Source organism: Parasteatoda tepidariorum, chromosome 7 (genome assembly GCF_982258835.1).
Source record: "Parasteatoda tepidariorum strain Cologne lab strain chromosome 7, Ptep-v5.0, whole genome shotgun sequence".
Classification (NCBI taxonomy): Eukaryota; Metazoa; Arthropoda; class Arachnida; order Araneae; family Theridiidae; genus Parasteatoda; species Parasteatoda tepidariorum.
In genome coordinates this window covers 2083606-2098809 of record NC_141761.1, presented here as the reverse complement: position 1 = coordinate 2098809, position 15204 = coordinate 2083606, and the positions used below count along the sequence as shown (strand labels likewise).

Sequence of the window (15204 nt, the reverse complement as noted above, 5' to 3'; positions counted from 1 at the left end):
CTTTGTCAGAAACTAGTTATTTTATCATGATCATGTAAAGTCCTTGAAAATTATTTTCCATTTTGTTCACATATAATATTCTTAAAAAAGTACTTATTTTTGTTGAAAGATTTGGCTACGCACCCTGTACAGGGAATTTGAACATCGCTTAAAATAACAAGGATAATGCAGGGATTTTTGAGTTTTTCCTTACAAACGTGGAAAATACGGGGAATTTTTGTCTTATTTTCGTCTTTTAGTAAGTGGTGACCACTCAATATTCCTTCTATGGAATATTTAAGGATGATATTTCTACTATAGTAAACTGTTTGTTTTTAGTAGATTATGCTGTTCTGTATTTCTTTAAATTTTTCCAGCAATTAAAACTAGCATTGTTTGACCAATATAGCTCACACTAGAGCGCCGTAGTTGTTTTGTCTGAATATATTGTGTATAAAACATTCTAAGAAAACTCTGGGAATTTTTTTTTTCCAGATTTGAATGGCAACCCTGTATTTAGTTCTTATATTTGTACTGTGGGGCCTGCTTATAAAAATCAAGATTTTTGGTGATTTAAATCATTTGATTTGTTTTTTAAATTTCATTTTCATAGCTTTAAAATTTATTGTAAACGTATTGCAGTGTTAGTAAGTTTTAATTAACAAACTCTGGTCTATACTGCCAAATCAGTTGTTACACATTATAAATGACATTTTTATAATTGACATGAAATGTCAATCAAAAGATTAAATCAAATCAGGAGATCAAAAAAATCTGTTCTTGATTGGATTGATAGGGTATGTTTTGTACGGTTTCAATTTTTGTTCATTGAATCAAAACTATAGTATGTAACTTTGTCTGTACTTAATACAATTCAATTTTGTTTTCTTCCATGATCGAACAGTTTCTTCCTTCCTCAATGACTCAACTGCTTAGACTTCATCCCACTAGTATTTTCCAGTTCTTGGTCCTTAAGAGTGGGTTTTTCAATCATCTTAGATTTGGAGTCTCTCTCTGTGTCCCAACAGATCCGGCAGTGAAAACTTTTTTTTCTATTCATTCTGATAATTCCATTCTAACACCCTTTTTGTTTGTTATCGTTTGATGAAATTAACGATATTACTTGAGCCATAGAATTCCAAATTTGATATGGCCATGAGCCATTTTGTTTAATGAACTTAAACATCTTAAGTTTCACCTTGCTTTTGTGTTTTTCATTTACTGTCTGAGTTTTTTTTATCTCTTTAATTTTTTACATTGTCTTTTATTGTATAGTGGAACCTGCCTATAACAATAATTGTAGGGTTGCAGAATTTAAACAAGGCTTAAAATAACTTGTTTTTTTTTTTGCCACTTAAAATTAAAAGAAGGCCAGTTTTTATTTAAATAAAATTTTTTCAAATAACTAAGAAAGAGTCGTGATGGCTCAGGGGATAGAGTTTTTGCTTTCCAATGAGGTGAACCGGATTCAAATTCGGTATCCGGTTTGCACTAACCACAGTGCTGACGTTAGAGTCCCCTTGTCATCAGGATAACCGTGAGGGATCCTCGTTATCTTCCTCTCCATGTAACGCAAATGCAGGTTAGTTCCATCACGAAGTCCTCCACCAAAATATCTCCCAATACTTAATTTAGGAGTTTCCTTGTCTTCTGAATTCGGGTCAAAATTACAAGGCTACGTAGTTGAACATTAGTAATCGTAAACCCAAAAAATTGGTTCGGCTGTTCAACGACGGTTATAAATATTTTAGAAAAATTATTTATTTTTGATACTGTCTGAGTCTGGTGCCTCTTTAAAACCTTATTTTAGTGACAAGTGTAGAGGAAAGTCTGAGGTGATTTAGTTGTAACGAGGGAAAAAATTGTGTCGACTGCTTAATGATGGTTATAAAATATAACAAAATAGGAACTGAGAAAATTTCAGAGTAGCTTGAAGTAGCAGGGGAAAAAATTTCCCCTGCCGTCTTTCGCTTAGAAAAAATATAATTAATTTTAAGCAATAAGCTAAATGAATTTCTTATTATGACATAATAAAACAGTCTTAGGGGTTTGTTTGTCTTCTTTTTTTTCCATTACTCCAATAATTGTTTTATTGATTTCACTTTAAACTTGTGTCAAGTTATGACTTTAAAAATGAGCATAATTTCAGGAGGAGCTTTGCCAGATGGGATAGAGGTGCATGCTGATCAAGAATATGTGCTGAATATCTCTCTGAAACGTGTGAGCAGGCGTCGAAATGACAGGAAAGCCAAAGCACCTAAATTTCCAAAGCAAAAAGAAGAAGGATGGTTTCTTGTTCTTGGAAATATTGAAACAAAAGAGCTTATTGCTATGAAGAGAGTAGGATACATTGGACAACCATCCTCACATCAGGTAAATCAGCCTGCTTCTTTACAGACTGGCCATCCTTATACAGGATTGCTTCTCCACAGGGAAGGAAACACAAAGAAAGGGGACACAAAGTAGTAACAAGAAAATGCAGGGAATTTCGATTCTTTCTTTTTAGTGTGGGAAAATGCAGTGAATTCTGTTTCCAGTGTGCGTAACTTTTTTTAAAAGCCCTTAAAGGTGCTTTTTTCATTGTGTGTTTTTTGAAAAGTGCTTGATTTTCCCTTTTCCAAAATGAGATATTTTTTCTTTACCATGTCGATTTTTGCCACGAATTATGCAAAAAGTCATTGTCCATTTCGACGTTTTCTCACATTTTTCGGCCTACCGTCTGTTTGTAGTGTATGAAAACTTCATTCGTTTTACATGTTCGATGAAATACTTGCGGGTCTGCATTTGCTCATGCTGAGCTAGATTCAGCGGGAAGGATTTGTGCCCTCTCAAGTGCAACTCTGCTGCATTTTGCAAGAGATTCTCCATTTCAGACTTCATTTTCCGCCCTCTGGAATCAAACCAAAAAATCACTCGAATTTTTGCTGATTATGGGGACCCACTAAACACTGTAAATTTTTTTTTTCAAGTGCTTAAAAAGTGCTCATTTTTTTGTTGAAAAATATGCCTACGTGCCTTGGCTTCTTATTTTTGTCTTTTGAAAAAGGATGACCACTTAAAGCGTAATCTGTGGGATATTTTACCATGATAGTTCAGCTCTAATCATTTACTATAGCATTATTTAAGTATGTTCAGCTGTTCCTTTTTTCTCCCCAGTTTTTCCTGCAATTAAAACTGGTATAGTTAGCTCAATGTAGGTCATACAAGAGAACAGTGATTGTGTGTAATATGTACAGGGAAAACACAGAGATTTTTTTTTTTTCTGATTGGAGTGGAAACCCTGTTATAGCAACATCTTCCATCATATTTTGATAATTGTTGGTCCAAGTGTAGGAAACATAACACTTGATGCCTAACAATCGTAATAGTGGTGCAACATCTTCCTTTATAGTTTGATGGTTGTTGTTGGTTCAACAATAATAAATCAATGTTTTCATCATAGAAAAAAAATGGGTGAGAATTTCTCACCCTTTCTCAAAAACAGGGTGAGATTTCAAAAAGTTAAGTGAGATTTCTAAAAACTAAAAAAACACAAAAACTCTTGAAAAAAAATCATTTCTTTAATTATAATACATTTTTAACGTCTTCTATTTTTAAAAGCATTGAATATTTTTGGTGCATCATCATAGAAGATTTTGCCTTTACAAGGTATTTGTCCATCTTACATCAGCACATAAAGAATGTGAATGTCTTACATGAAGAAACCTTGCCTACGATAAACACGTGGTTACAGAGAAATGCGTTCTGAAAGGGGTTCCGTGGTTGTGTTCTGTTCGAAAAGATTCTGAACAATACTGGTAAATAGAGAAGCTAGAAAACGGGGCAGATGTTGAAAATAATGAAAGATCCAGGAAGAAAAGTGAAACGGATTTTATTCTAAATGGCGTAATTCGAAGCTTTTTCCAAAGTGTGAGAAATTCGCGAATTTTGACATTTATTTATAGAATGCGCGAATTTCTCGCGGTAATCATTTTTTAATATGAGAAAAGAAAAAAATATGCGAGATTCTCGCGCTGTAGTGAAAACACAAAAAAGTAACTTACTGGTTAGTCATCATAATGGTAAAACAATATCTCCCATCAAATTTTGATGATTGTTGTTGGTTCAAGAATCATAAATATAATTTGCTGAATAAACAACGTAATGGTAATACATCTTCCATCAAATTACGATGATTGGTGTTGATTAGAATTTCGTTCTTCATTTCTTCTTGCCCTACAAAAAAGAAGAACAACGAACGAAAAAGAGGAACAACCAACAAAAAAGAAGAACAAAGAACAGAAAAGAAAAACAAAGATAACAATTAAATTCGATAACAATTCAAGATTCAATTTCATGGGTGTGGATTGTATTTCTCAAAGGAAATTGGATACAAGGTTTGGACTACTAAAAGATCGAATTTCTTGTTTATTTTAACCCGGGCTGAGGCTTTCTCTATTTTAATATTGGCAGATTTTTCATTACGTTTTCGGAATATCTCGTTAATTATCGTCATTTTTGTACAATGACTATACTATGTCTTATCGATCTTTAAATTCATTATGGTAGCTTTATAATTCTTAATTATACGTTATTTTATCCATAGAGGGAGTTTTTTTTTATTATTTATATTCACCTTTCTTCGTGTAATTTTTATAGTTTATAGCAAATTTTAATTCTTCAGATTCGCTTGTATTTTTCTCGATATACGATTCGAACAGCACAACACACTTTAGAGTGTATAATCTACGTAATGTTCGAGGATCACAACGTCCGAATTTTATCTTTAAAAAAACGCCTATCGTGACTAATATGCCCGTGGTTTAAACAACACGCATCGCAATTCGTATTTTCACAATTTTAAAATGCTATATCGTAATTCTTGTTTTCAAACGATTTATGAAACAAACATCGCGATTAGTTTTCCGGGTATATAAAAAGTATTAAAAAAACGCAGTTTGTTATTATGGTATTTAAAGACCAGAAATTCTACTTTGATACAAAGTATTTAAAAATCAAATATCGCTATCCATTTACTCGCTATCCTAAAAATCAAAATTCACGATTCAATTTCATACGATTTTAAGTTCAAAGATCGTGGTTCAAATTCACTCGTTTTAAAAAGTCACATTTACGCGTATTCTCCCTATTTAAAAGCTTTGATGACCCAAAAGAATAAGTTTTGTCTCTAATTAACTGATAATTTGAAACATTTTTGTGACATAAATCCGATAACAATTCTAAAAACAATAATAACTTCAAAATTTTTTCATATAATTTTCTCAAGCGTAGACCTAATCTGTCTGTCTCTAAGCATTTCTTTTTTTTCTAGTTGATGTTCTACACTCCTGATTCTGTTGGAGTGGTGTCTTATAAGTTGTATATAATAAGTGACAGCTACCTGGGACTGGATCAGGAATATGATATGCGCCTTAATGTCATTGAATCGAGCATCAAAGCTCAAATAAACACTGAACTCTCCAGCTCAGATGAGGACGACGATTCTTAAGAATGTTACCAGAAACTAAATAAATATTTATATTTTGTGGTACGCTTTTGTTTATTTATTTTAATCAGCATGTTGTATTTCTGGACATTAAAAAAAATATTGAAGTGAGTTAATTTTAAAATAAAATGTTCCACGAGTATATTATTTTATTTTATAACCGCATTTGAAAAACTGACGCATTTTCGGGCTTACGACGATCAGTGTACAGTGGAGTCTTACAAAAGAACCATCTAAGTGATTTGAATCAATATACAAAAGAACCATCTAAGTGATTTGAATCAATAGAATCAGTATTTGATTCGAATCACTTACGGATTCAAATCTGTGTGTTGTTCGATAATGAATTTGGCAAAAATGATTTTATCTATAATAGAATTGACATTAAAAAATTTTTTTCTCTTTTTTTTCGGTAATATTTAATCAGTGGCGTAGTGAGCTTAACTCGCGCCCGGGGCACAATACCTTTTCAGCGCCCCCTCCCCCATATTCGAAAACCATATATTATATGTAAAATATACTCGCAAATTAATAAATAAATAAATAAAGCAAAATAAAGTCATAGGCTCAATCTAGGCTTTAAATTTGAGACAAAAAATATAGTTGAGAAAACAAGACTAGATTTTGAAAGATCATCTAGAATTAGTTCAAAAGATACCTATTATTTATTTTACATATTTATAAAAAAATATTTAAAAACCTCGCAGTTTTAAATCAATAAAAAAGAAAATATTTATTATCTCTAAGGAGATACATATATTTAATAATGTGATTACAAAATATTAATAAAACTAATTACTATGTATAAATTTTCCTTGCTTTTGATGAAGCAAATTTATCAATAATATCATCAAAGTTGATCATTTCAAATTTTTCTCTTTCCACACTTAAAAATGCTAGGTCACTTAGGCGATCTTGTCCCATCGTTGATCGTAGATATGTTAAAATTAATTTTAATTTGCTGAATGAACGTTCGCAGCTAGCAATTGATACTGAGATAGTCAGGAGTATTTGAAGTGCCACTCTCAGGTTTGGAAAAACATCTTCTCCATACGAGATTACAAAAGTAAGAAATTCTAATGGAGTTTTAGGTTCAATTTCTTTTCTACTGCGGAGTAACATTTTGCAGTCACATATTTCGATAAAGAGTTCTATCCCATTGAAATCTGTATTAAAAAATTCACCCAAATTTTTACAATTTTCTTCAAGGTCGTTATCAACATTATCCCTGTTTAATAAATTTTCAACGTCTAGTAGAAATCCAAATTTGAAATTAAGGTCCCTTAATCGTGTAAATCGCGTACATATTTCCTGTTGGAGACGATCAAGAACGCTTTTCATAACGCGAGAAATTTCACTTTCTGCGGGAAGACCAACATCTCTAGCCAATTCTCCGGGCATTTTGCGGCGTCTTCTTACACGTATTGTTGTATCAATATCCCATTTTTCACAAAGAGACTTCGCTTTTTCTATTGCCTCTTCACAGAGCTTGTCTCGAATTTCGGCTAGTTCAGTCGCTAATGATTCAAGATCATGGAATGCTTCTCTGAAATTCATTCTAGGATCTTGTAATCTGAGCTGTACACGATCAATCCTCCTTAAGATTTCATACCAGAAATGAACTAAAGTTATGAAACTAAAACTTAGTATATTTTGCAACAGAATTGTAGCTTCACTTCTCGTGTCACTTGTAGTGGTTGTGTCCTCTGCTAATTTTTCTAATAGCTCTACTATATTCTCTAGCCCATCGACGATAACGCTAACCGCTTGTATTCTGGCGCTCCATCGTGTTTCAGATTCACGTTTGACAGTTTTTGTTGAAGCATTTTTTAATAATTCCCATCGTAACGTTGAACGTGAGAAAAAGAGATATATGTTTTCAATTATTCCAAAACATGTCACAACGATTGGATCTTGTTTAGCTGCAGTAACTCCTACTAAATTCAATGAATGGTTATCACAATTTACAAATAATGCTTTAGGATTTCTTTCCAATATTCTTTGTTGAACGCCAGATATGCGACCTGCCATCACGGCAGCATTATCGTAACATTGTGATCTGCAATTCGTTAATGAAATTTCATCGGAATTTAATTTCTCTAAAATTGAATTTTCGATCGAGGCTGCATCTTTATCATGTATTTCAATAAAACCCAAAAAAGATTCTTTGATGGAAACTTTTTTATTGATAAAATCAACATCTACATACCTAACGACTTGGGACATTTGTTCTCGATGAGAGATATCAGGAGTTGAATCAAACAAAAGTCCATAATATTTATTTCTTTTGATATCGTTTATTAGTTGATTTCGAACTGTAGATGCCAGAAGATGAATGAATTCATTTTGAATCTGTGGTGACATATATGAGACAGTTTTTGGAGTTTCTGTGGAATGTTTAAGATGATTTGCTAGGAGCGGATCAAACTGAGCTACAAGTCTAAGTAAAGATAATAGGTTTCCTACATTTGTACCATCTTGAAGTGCTAGTTTTTCAACATGGCCACGTAGAGGAAGATTTTGTATAATTAAATACCTCATGCAAGCTAATATTCTTTGCAATATATTTCGCCACCGCTCTTTTTCGGACTGAATGTTCGCTTCTAATGATGCATCAATTCCGGCTCTACTTATCAATCTTCGTTCTGTTTCTTTCCAAGCCGTAAGTGATTTTCGGTGATTTGGACTTCTTTCATGACTAATCAATTTATCTTTTTTCTTCCATTTATTAAAACCAGCAGATGTTACGAAAGATGATTGCGTAGCGGAATCTGATGTAATAAACAGTAAGCAACAAAAGCAGTACGCTGCATTATTTTTTGGTGAATATAATAACCAAGATCGGTTAACTTCAATTCCTTCCTCTTCATTACCTACACGTCGAGAAAACCAAGATTTTGGCATTAGACGATTGGTTGATGCTGTTGCTGCATTTAAACTGGCTTCGTTTTGAAATGTGCAAGATCCACGAATAATCATTTCTTTTCGAAGTTGGTTCGATATTATTGGAAGATTGTTGCTAAATTTTAAATAGGCAACATCGTTGAACTCAAGAACGTCTGGAATTACAGCAAGTGTATTTTCTGTGCTTTTTATTAAATGTGAACATGGATCTATCATTTCTGATGTACTTGGGCCACTTTCTTCAGAGTCTTCTATTTGTTGAGTTGTGTTATTAGTACATAAAAGTTTAGCAGCAGTAGGTGTACAACTTGAATCTGGTTCTGACTCTGAATCTGATTTTACATCTGCATCCTTTTTGTCTTCTGGATTTTCTTTTTGCGACTTTTTTCCTAAGTATGACTCCATTATTACTCTAGATTTCAGAGCTTCTTTTTCTTGCAGTAGTTTTCTTTTCCGATTCTGGGAACCGCTTAGTTTTTTACCTGGCGTTGACATGGTCTAAATAAAAAATAATTTTTATTAAATTAATTAAGATATTACTGTTAATGCGTTACAGTTCTTAATGCAAAAAGAGCTAGAGGTGTCTAAATTTTCCAATGAGGAGCAGCTTCAATACATAAAACTTTCAAAATCCGTTTTATAGAACGATGGAAGCTCTCGATTGGATTGCTCTGTGGATGGTAAACAGAACTCCTTACAATCCTCACACCAAACTGACTTTATAGAGGCACACTCTTCAAGAAAGTGCTCTTTAAATTCAATCGAAATCCTGCTTTTAGATCTACTAACATTAAGTCTTTGAGCTGTTAAAAAATTTCAATTTTAAGGCCTACAAGCCACCCATCCAGATAAGCGCTTAATTCATGATAAAAATCATACCACGAAGAATCGGGATTTTTTTGTGATTTTACTAACAACTCTCTAAATTTTTCGGCACTTATTTTAAATCTGGTTAGTAATAAAGATTTTACATTTGGATACTCACGAGTTAATTTCTCGGACTCTCGAGCATCTGTTTTTATGTTAAATTTGTTATGTTAATATATCATCTGTTTTTATGTTAAATTTTGGCATAAGCTTTTGAAAATTTTGACTGAAAGTAGAACCCACAACTGATGTAAAAACATTGGGTCCTGCTTTGCTTTAAGGCACTCGAGTTCCAGCCGCTTTTTTTTTCTTTTTTTTTCAAATTCCTTGTCTTTCTCCTGTTTTATTAGTTCGAATTCCCTGTCCTTCTCCTGTTTCAGTAGCTCAAATTCCCGATCTTTCTCTTCCTTTTCTAACCTTTCTTTTTCGATCCTAGCATTTATTGCACTTTCGCATAAATTTGTAACAAATTCTTCCTCATAGTTTGTACTACAAACTTTCCTTGTTTTAAAACAATTATTTTAAGGTCCTCCGAAACCTCTACTCCCAATTCTACCACGATCACAAACAGATCACACTCACACTTTTTAGCTTTACTTCAAAAAGACATTTTTCAAATTTATATATAGATCTTATTATAACAATAAATCAAGTAAATAATTCAAAAAGTAAGCCTTAAAAATTCTAATAGCTACCACTATAATTGGTTTACAGAAATAAGAGGAAATAGATCATTTATCTCTCTACTTGAACATAAGAGAGAAAGAAACAAAATATCACAACTTAGTTTTCAATTCTATAAAAAGAAATTTATACTCTTCTCATTTAAAAACCATAAAAATGAATTAAATTAAATTCTACTACTTAAATAATTCACGTCGCCAATCGACTACTCATAACATAAACAATCTTCTTTCCCCCTCGCAAATGCAACAGAAAAAAAGAAAAGCAAAAATGAATTCTCATATATTTCTGCTGACGCCAAAAAGACTGACGCCTCAAAGAGTTTATATTTCGTTTTCTTAATTCCAAAATGAGTTTCACTTACCAATACTTAAAACCACTCAAACTGAAACAACATATACATTTACATAACTATTTATATATCTGCTGCACTGATGTGAGCCTAATATGAATTAATAAAATCGATAAAATAAATCTACACTAGATGAAAACCAAATTTCGTTAAAAAAAACTTCCGTTTAAAACATTTCATCTAAGGCAATGTCAAACGAATATGTTTAGAACTGACGTTCTTCATCACTTTCTTCCCACATATAAACAATTCAAATCCACAACCCTTTATATCAATGAAAATCACTATCTTCATTAAAATACAATATTAGAACAAATACCATATAAAAACAAAAATTCTCCAGCTAAGAATATCAAGATATTATATATTCTTTATAATTAGGAATAACTTAAACTTAATCAATATTCATGTAATATAAACATTCATATGCATAATACATGTGCATATATGCATTTCATAATGAATACATGTGCATATATGCACATGTATTCACAATACATTCTCTTTTGTGCAATTACTGGCATGTTAAAAAAAAATTTCTAGGTTGAAAAATTTATTTGAAAATATTATGGCCTGGGATGTGAAACAAATGAGAACACATACCTTCTTTCTCCCGATCTCGGTGGAGCCTCTAATAAGTATACTTGTCTGTAGTGCGTAGCAAATAGGTATTCCAGGATCAGAAATCTATTATTTACAAAATCTTCTCATTTCCACAACACACACAAATACAATCCAACTCAACATCTCATCGCCAAATGGCCACCACTCGCCAATAAAGGCGCGCCTAACTCTCACAGGATCTCTAAATGTTACAAATTATTTCTCTTTGTATTTCCTTAAGAAATGTTTACTAAAATGGAGAGTTAACGAAAATTGAAATCTTACAGTGTCCTTTCCTAGAAACGACAAAACGCTATATTTGTTGTGTGAGAAGTATCTACATTAAAAAATATACGATCCTTTAGTTGTTATTTTCCGGATACTTCTTTCCGTGACGTTACATATAAGTACATTAGAGTGTTATTGTTATCGTTTTAAAATAACAAGCGTAAGCTACATTGCGTTTATAGCAGAGGTTTCCAACTAACATGAGGCCGGGGGCTACAATTAAAAACACAAATCAAATGGCGGGCCGCAACTTTATCAAAATTTTATGTAGGACTCTTTTATGTTTGAAGAAACATTACATATTACTGTCAGATTTTTACCAAGTTGTTCAAAAAAAAAAGTATTGAATTACAAATTAAAATAAGAAGTAGATTTTTAAAAATTTTTAATTGCGTATTAAAAATCAGGCTACAATAATGAGCACCTATGTATTAAACAATTAATGCGCAACAGATATCTAATTGTTAAGATATAAAACTTTGAAAAGGTTGGTATTAAAACTTACATAGCACACAAAATGTTCAATGAGAAAATTGAGGTTTGTCTACTGCAACTATCAGAGAATAGATATTTACATTTAAAATTCACAAATGTATGTGTAAAAATTTCCTTCCAAAATGAGTGGTTTCAAAAAGTTAAATCAGAGAATTTCTTCGTGAAAATGTCTGATACACACATGCTAAATTATATTCACAGAATACAAAAAAAAAAAAAATAATGAAAAAGAGCAACATGCACGATTATTTTTGTATTTGAATAAATATTTTCTTGGATGCAAAACCTGAGAAATAAATTTTTTTGCACCATTGGTATGTTAAATTTCACAGAAACGAGGAAATTAGATTTTTATTATGAGAAAAGTATTTTAAACATATACAGATTGTTTACGAAAATTGTCCGCAAAAAAATGACAACTAATATATTTTAGTTCGCGGACCACAAAAAAAAAGCTTCGATAAGCCAGATACGGCCCGCGGGCCGCCAGTTGGAAATTACTGGTTTATAGAAATAAAAATGAATAGTGTTCTGAAAGAACGAATGTTTGTACTTCGAACACTGTAAATATTTATTATAACATATTATTTTATCAGACAATTCAAGAAAGGAGATAATTTATGTAACCACTCAGCGCAGATGCCATAAGGAAGTGCTGACAGACACAGGTCGAGTTAGCCCTTCCAGCAGAAAAGACGTGCCATTTCTATTATGAATATATTCAGGGGTCCCCATCAGGGAGGAAGGTGGGCGCACGATGCGCCCACTTAAAGCTTGGGGGGGGGATTTTTACACTAAATAAAACGAATAGTTTGAGTGGGGGGAATTTAGACGAGAGAATTTTTTTTAAGTACATAAATAAAAGAAGCAACGTAGCACTATTTCGAACAAGCTAACATGGAAGGGGGAAGTTAGCAAATTTTTTTTTTTTTGGGGGGGGGGGGAGATATGAATGCGCCCAAGAGCTTGGGGAGATGGGGGCCACTAAATATATAATTACGTTTGATTTAGACTATTAGTGTTCCTTTTTTCCCTTTTTATTTACGAATTAACATTTATTATCTTAAACTGACACAAAATTTAGAATATATTTTCCAGAAATTAATTATAATAAAAATAAAAATTATCCAGAATTTTTTTGTTTTGCGGAACATTTGGCGCCCCTTTGTGAGTAGCGCCCGGGGCATGATGCCCCCCCTTGCCCACCCCTCGCTACGCCACTGTATTTAATATGCCTCCATTTTATAGTCTTCTAAAAAAAAGCATGATTATTTCTCTCGTTTGCCTTTCTGCTGAAGGAATTGAGGGGATTATATTTATCGACTATGTCAACCTTCATCTATCAAAAGGTAACTCAAGATAGAATCAAGTTAACATGTCTTATAGTATACTAGGGAATTGGTATTCAATATTTATAGTGGTATTTACGCCACAGAATGAATCAAAATTATCCTTATAATTTTTATAGGAATAAAACGCAAAAAAAAAAGGATCCTGCTCGTTGTGCAATTTATTTATACTTACTTTGTGCACTTATTTATAATTACTTTGTAGTTGTGCAATTTATTTATTTTTTTTCCCCTTAAATGAATTGATAAGCAAATTACAGTGAAACACTGAGTTTGCACTAAAATAACCCAGTGAAAGCGCCGAATTCGAATCAAGTTACTCACATCACTTATTCGAATCATATAATTTCGATTAGGGATTCAAGTCAAGGGATTTAGAAAATAGTCATTCGAATCAAACGATTCAGTTCAGTGATGCGATTAAAGTTTTTTGGATATATGATTTGAATCAAGTGATTCAAGTTACTGGTTTAGATCATACGATTCAGATAATTGATTCGAATGAAATGTTTCGGATCAAGTGATTTAGATTACTGATTCGAATTGTTATTAGGATCACTATTAGAAGGAAGGAAGTCGCATAAATGATTCAAATCATGGTATTTGGATCACTATTCGAATCAAGAGATTTGTATCATTGATTTTTATGACTTGCTATGGATCACTTATCCTTGATTACTATTCGAATAAAGTGATACAGCAGATAACTGATTTAAGTCAAGCAATTTAAATCACTTGTTTAAATCATGTGATTTGGATCATTGTCAAGAATAAATTGGATCACTATTAGACATGGTGCGTAGCGTTTTTAAAAAGTGCTTAAAGGTGCTTATTTCCGTTTTTTAAAAGCCCTTAAAGGTACTCTTTTCATTTGGTATTTTTAAAAAGTGCTTAATTTTCCCTTTCCGAAAATGAGATTTTTCTCTTTACCGTGTCGATTTTCGCCTCGTATTGTGAGCTGGGTTCGGTGAGATTATTGCACTCTCATGTGCAACTCTGCTGCATTTTGCAAGATATTGTCTATTTCAAGCTTCATTTTCCACCCTCTGACATGGAACCGAAAAATATCTTGATCATTTTATAATGGCTAATATAATCAAGAAAGGAGTTCTTTGTCATGAATAATTATTTTATCATGATCATGTAAAGTCATAAAATTATTTTGTTTATGTATATAGTGCTTAAAAATATTTTTTGAGTACTTAAAAAGTGCTTATTTTTTGTTGAGAGATGAAAGACTTCCACGAAAAAGCGGAAATCCGCTTTTTTCTCCCAATTTTTAAAATTTCCGACCATGTTCCAAAAACTAAAATTTTTGGGGAGTTCAATTAGAGAACCCAAGCCTCCCGAACGATAGTCGGATTACCGCGACTTCCGCTATAGAGTGGAAAGGAGTCTAAGCGTTTCGTTTCCGACCGCCGATATTTGATTTCTTTTGTTTGGCTGATTTTCGGAATTTTAAATATTCGGAATCTGCTAAAATCGCGATTTTTAATCAGACGATTTTAATATCAATCATTGATTTTCGTATTTAACTGATTTAAAAGTTACGTGTTGCGATTTAAATGCCGTACTAGCGATTCCTATTCACTCAATTTAAAAATCCAATATCGCGATTTGTATTTCAGCTTTTTTAAAACCCAATATCGCGATTTGTATTCTCGCGAGTTTAAAATCCAGCATCGCGATTAATATCAGATATCGCTTTTCTTATTTGTACGCTATTTAAAAATTACTCATTGCGATTCTTAATTACGCGATTTGTATTTTCGTGTTTTTAAAATCCAACAGCGCGATTCATATTCACGTGATTTTAAAATCCAAAATCGCGATTCATATTCACGCGATTTTAAAATCCAACCGCACGATTCATATTCATGCGATTTTTGAATCCAACCGCACGATTCATATTCACGCGATTTTAAAATCCAAAATCGCGATTCATATTCATGCGATTTTAAATTCATATTCACGCGATATTAAAATTCAAAATCGCGATTCGTATTCACGCGATTTTAAAATCCAATATCGCGATTCATATTCACGCGATTAATAAAATCTAAAATCGCGATTCATATTCACGTGATTTTGAAATAATTGTTTAATTTTTTTTAATATAGTAGTGGTCACAATTTTAAAATTATATTTAAGAAAAATTTAAAGTTAACTGTCTAAATGCTTCTCCCAGCATAGTTGAA

At 32.3% G+C, this 15204-nt stretch overlaps 1 protein-coding gene across 4 annotated transcripts in view; it reads left to right on the top strand.

The window, feature by feature from the left end:
* obe (activating signal cointegrator 1 complex subunit obelus) overlaps window positions 1–5509 on the top strand; it is a 119567-nt gene extending 114058 nt beyond the window's left edge. For all 4 annotated transcript variants that reach the window (XM_087167016.1, XM_087167017.1, XM_087167019.1 and 1 more), the window contains 2 exons: window positions 2129–2352; window positions 5291–5509. In XM_087167016.1, the coding sequence (XP_087023142.1) occupies window positions 2129–2352; window positions 5291–5467 (401 nt within the window). In that variant the 3' untranslated portion in view covers window positions 5468–5509. The remainder of the gene's footprint in view (window positions 1–2128; window positions 2353–5290) is intronic.
* Window positions 5510–15204: the final 9695 nt, after the last annotated feature.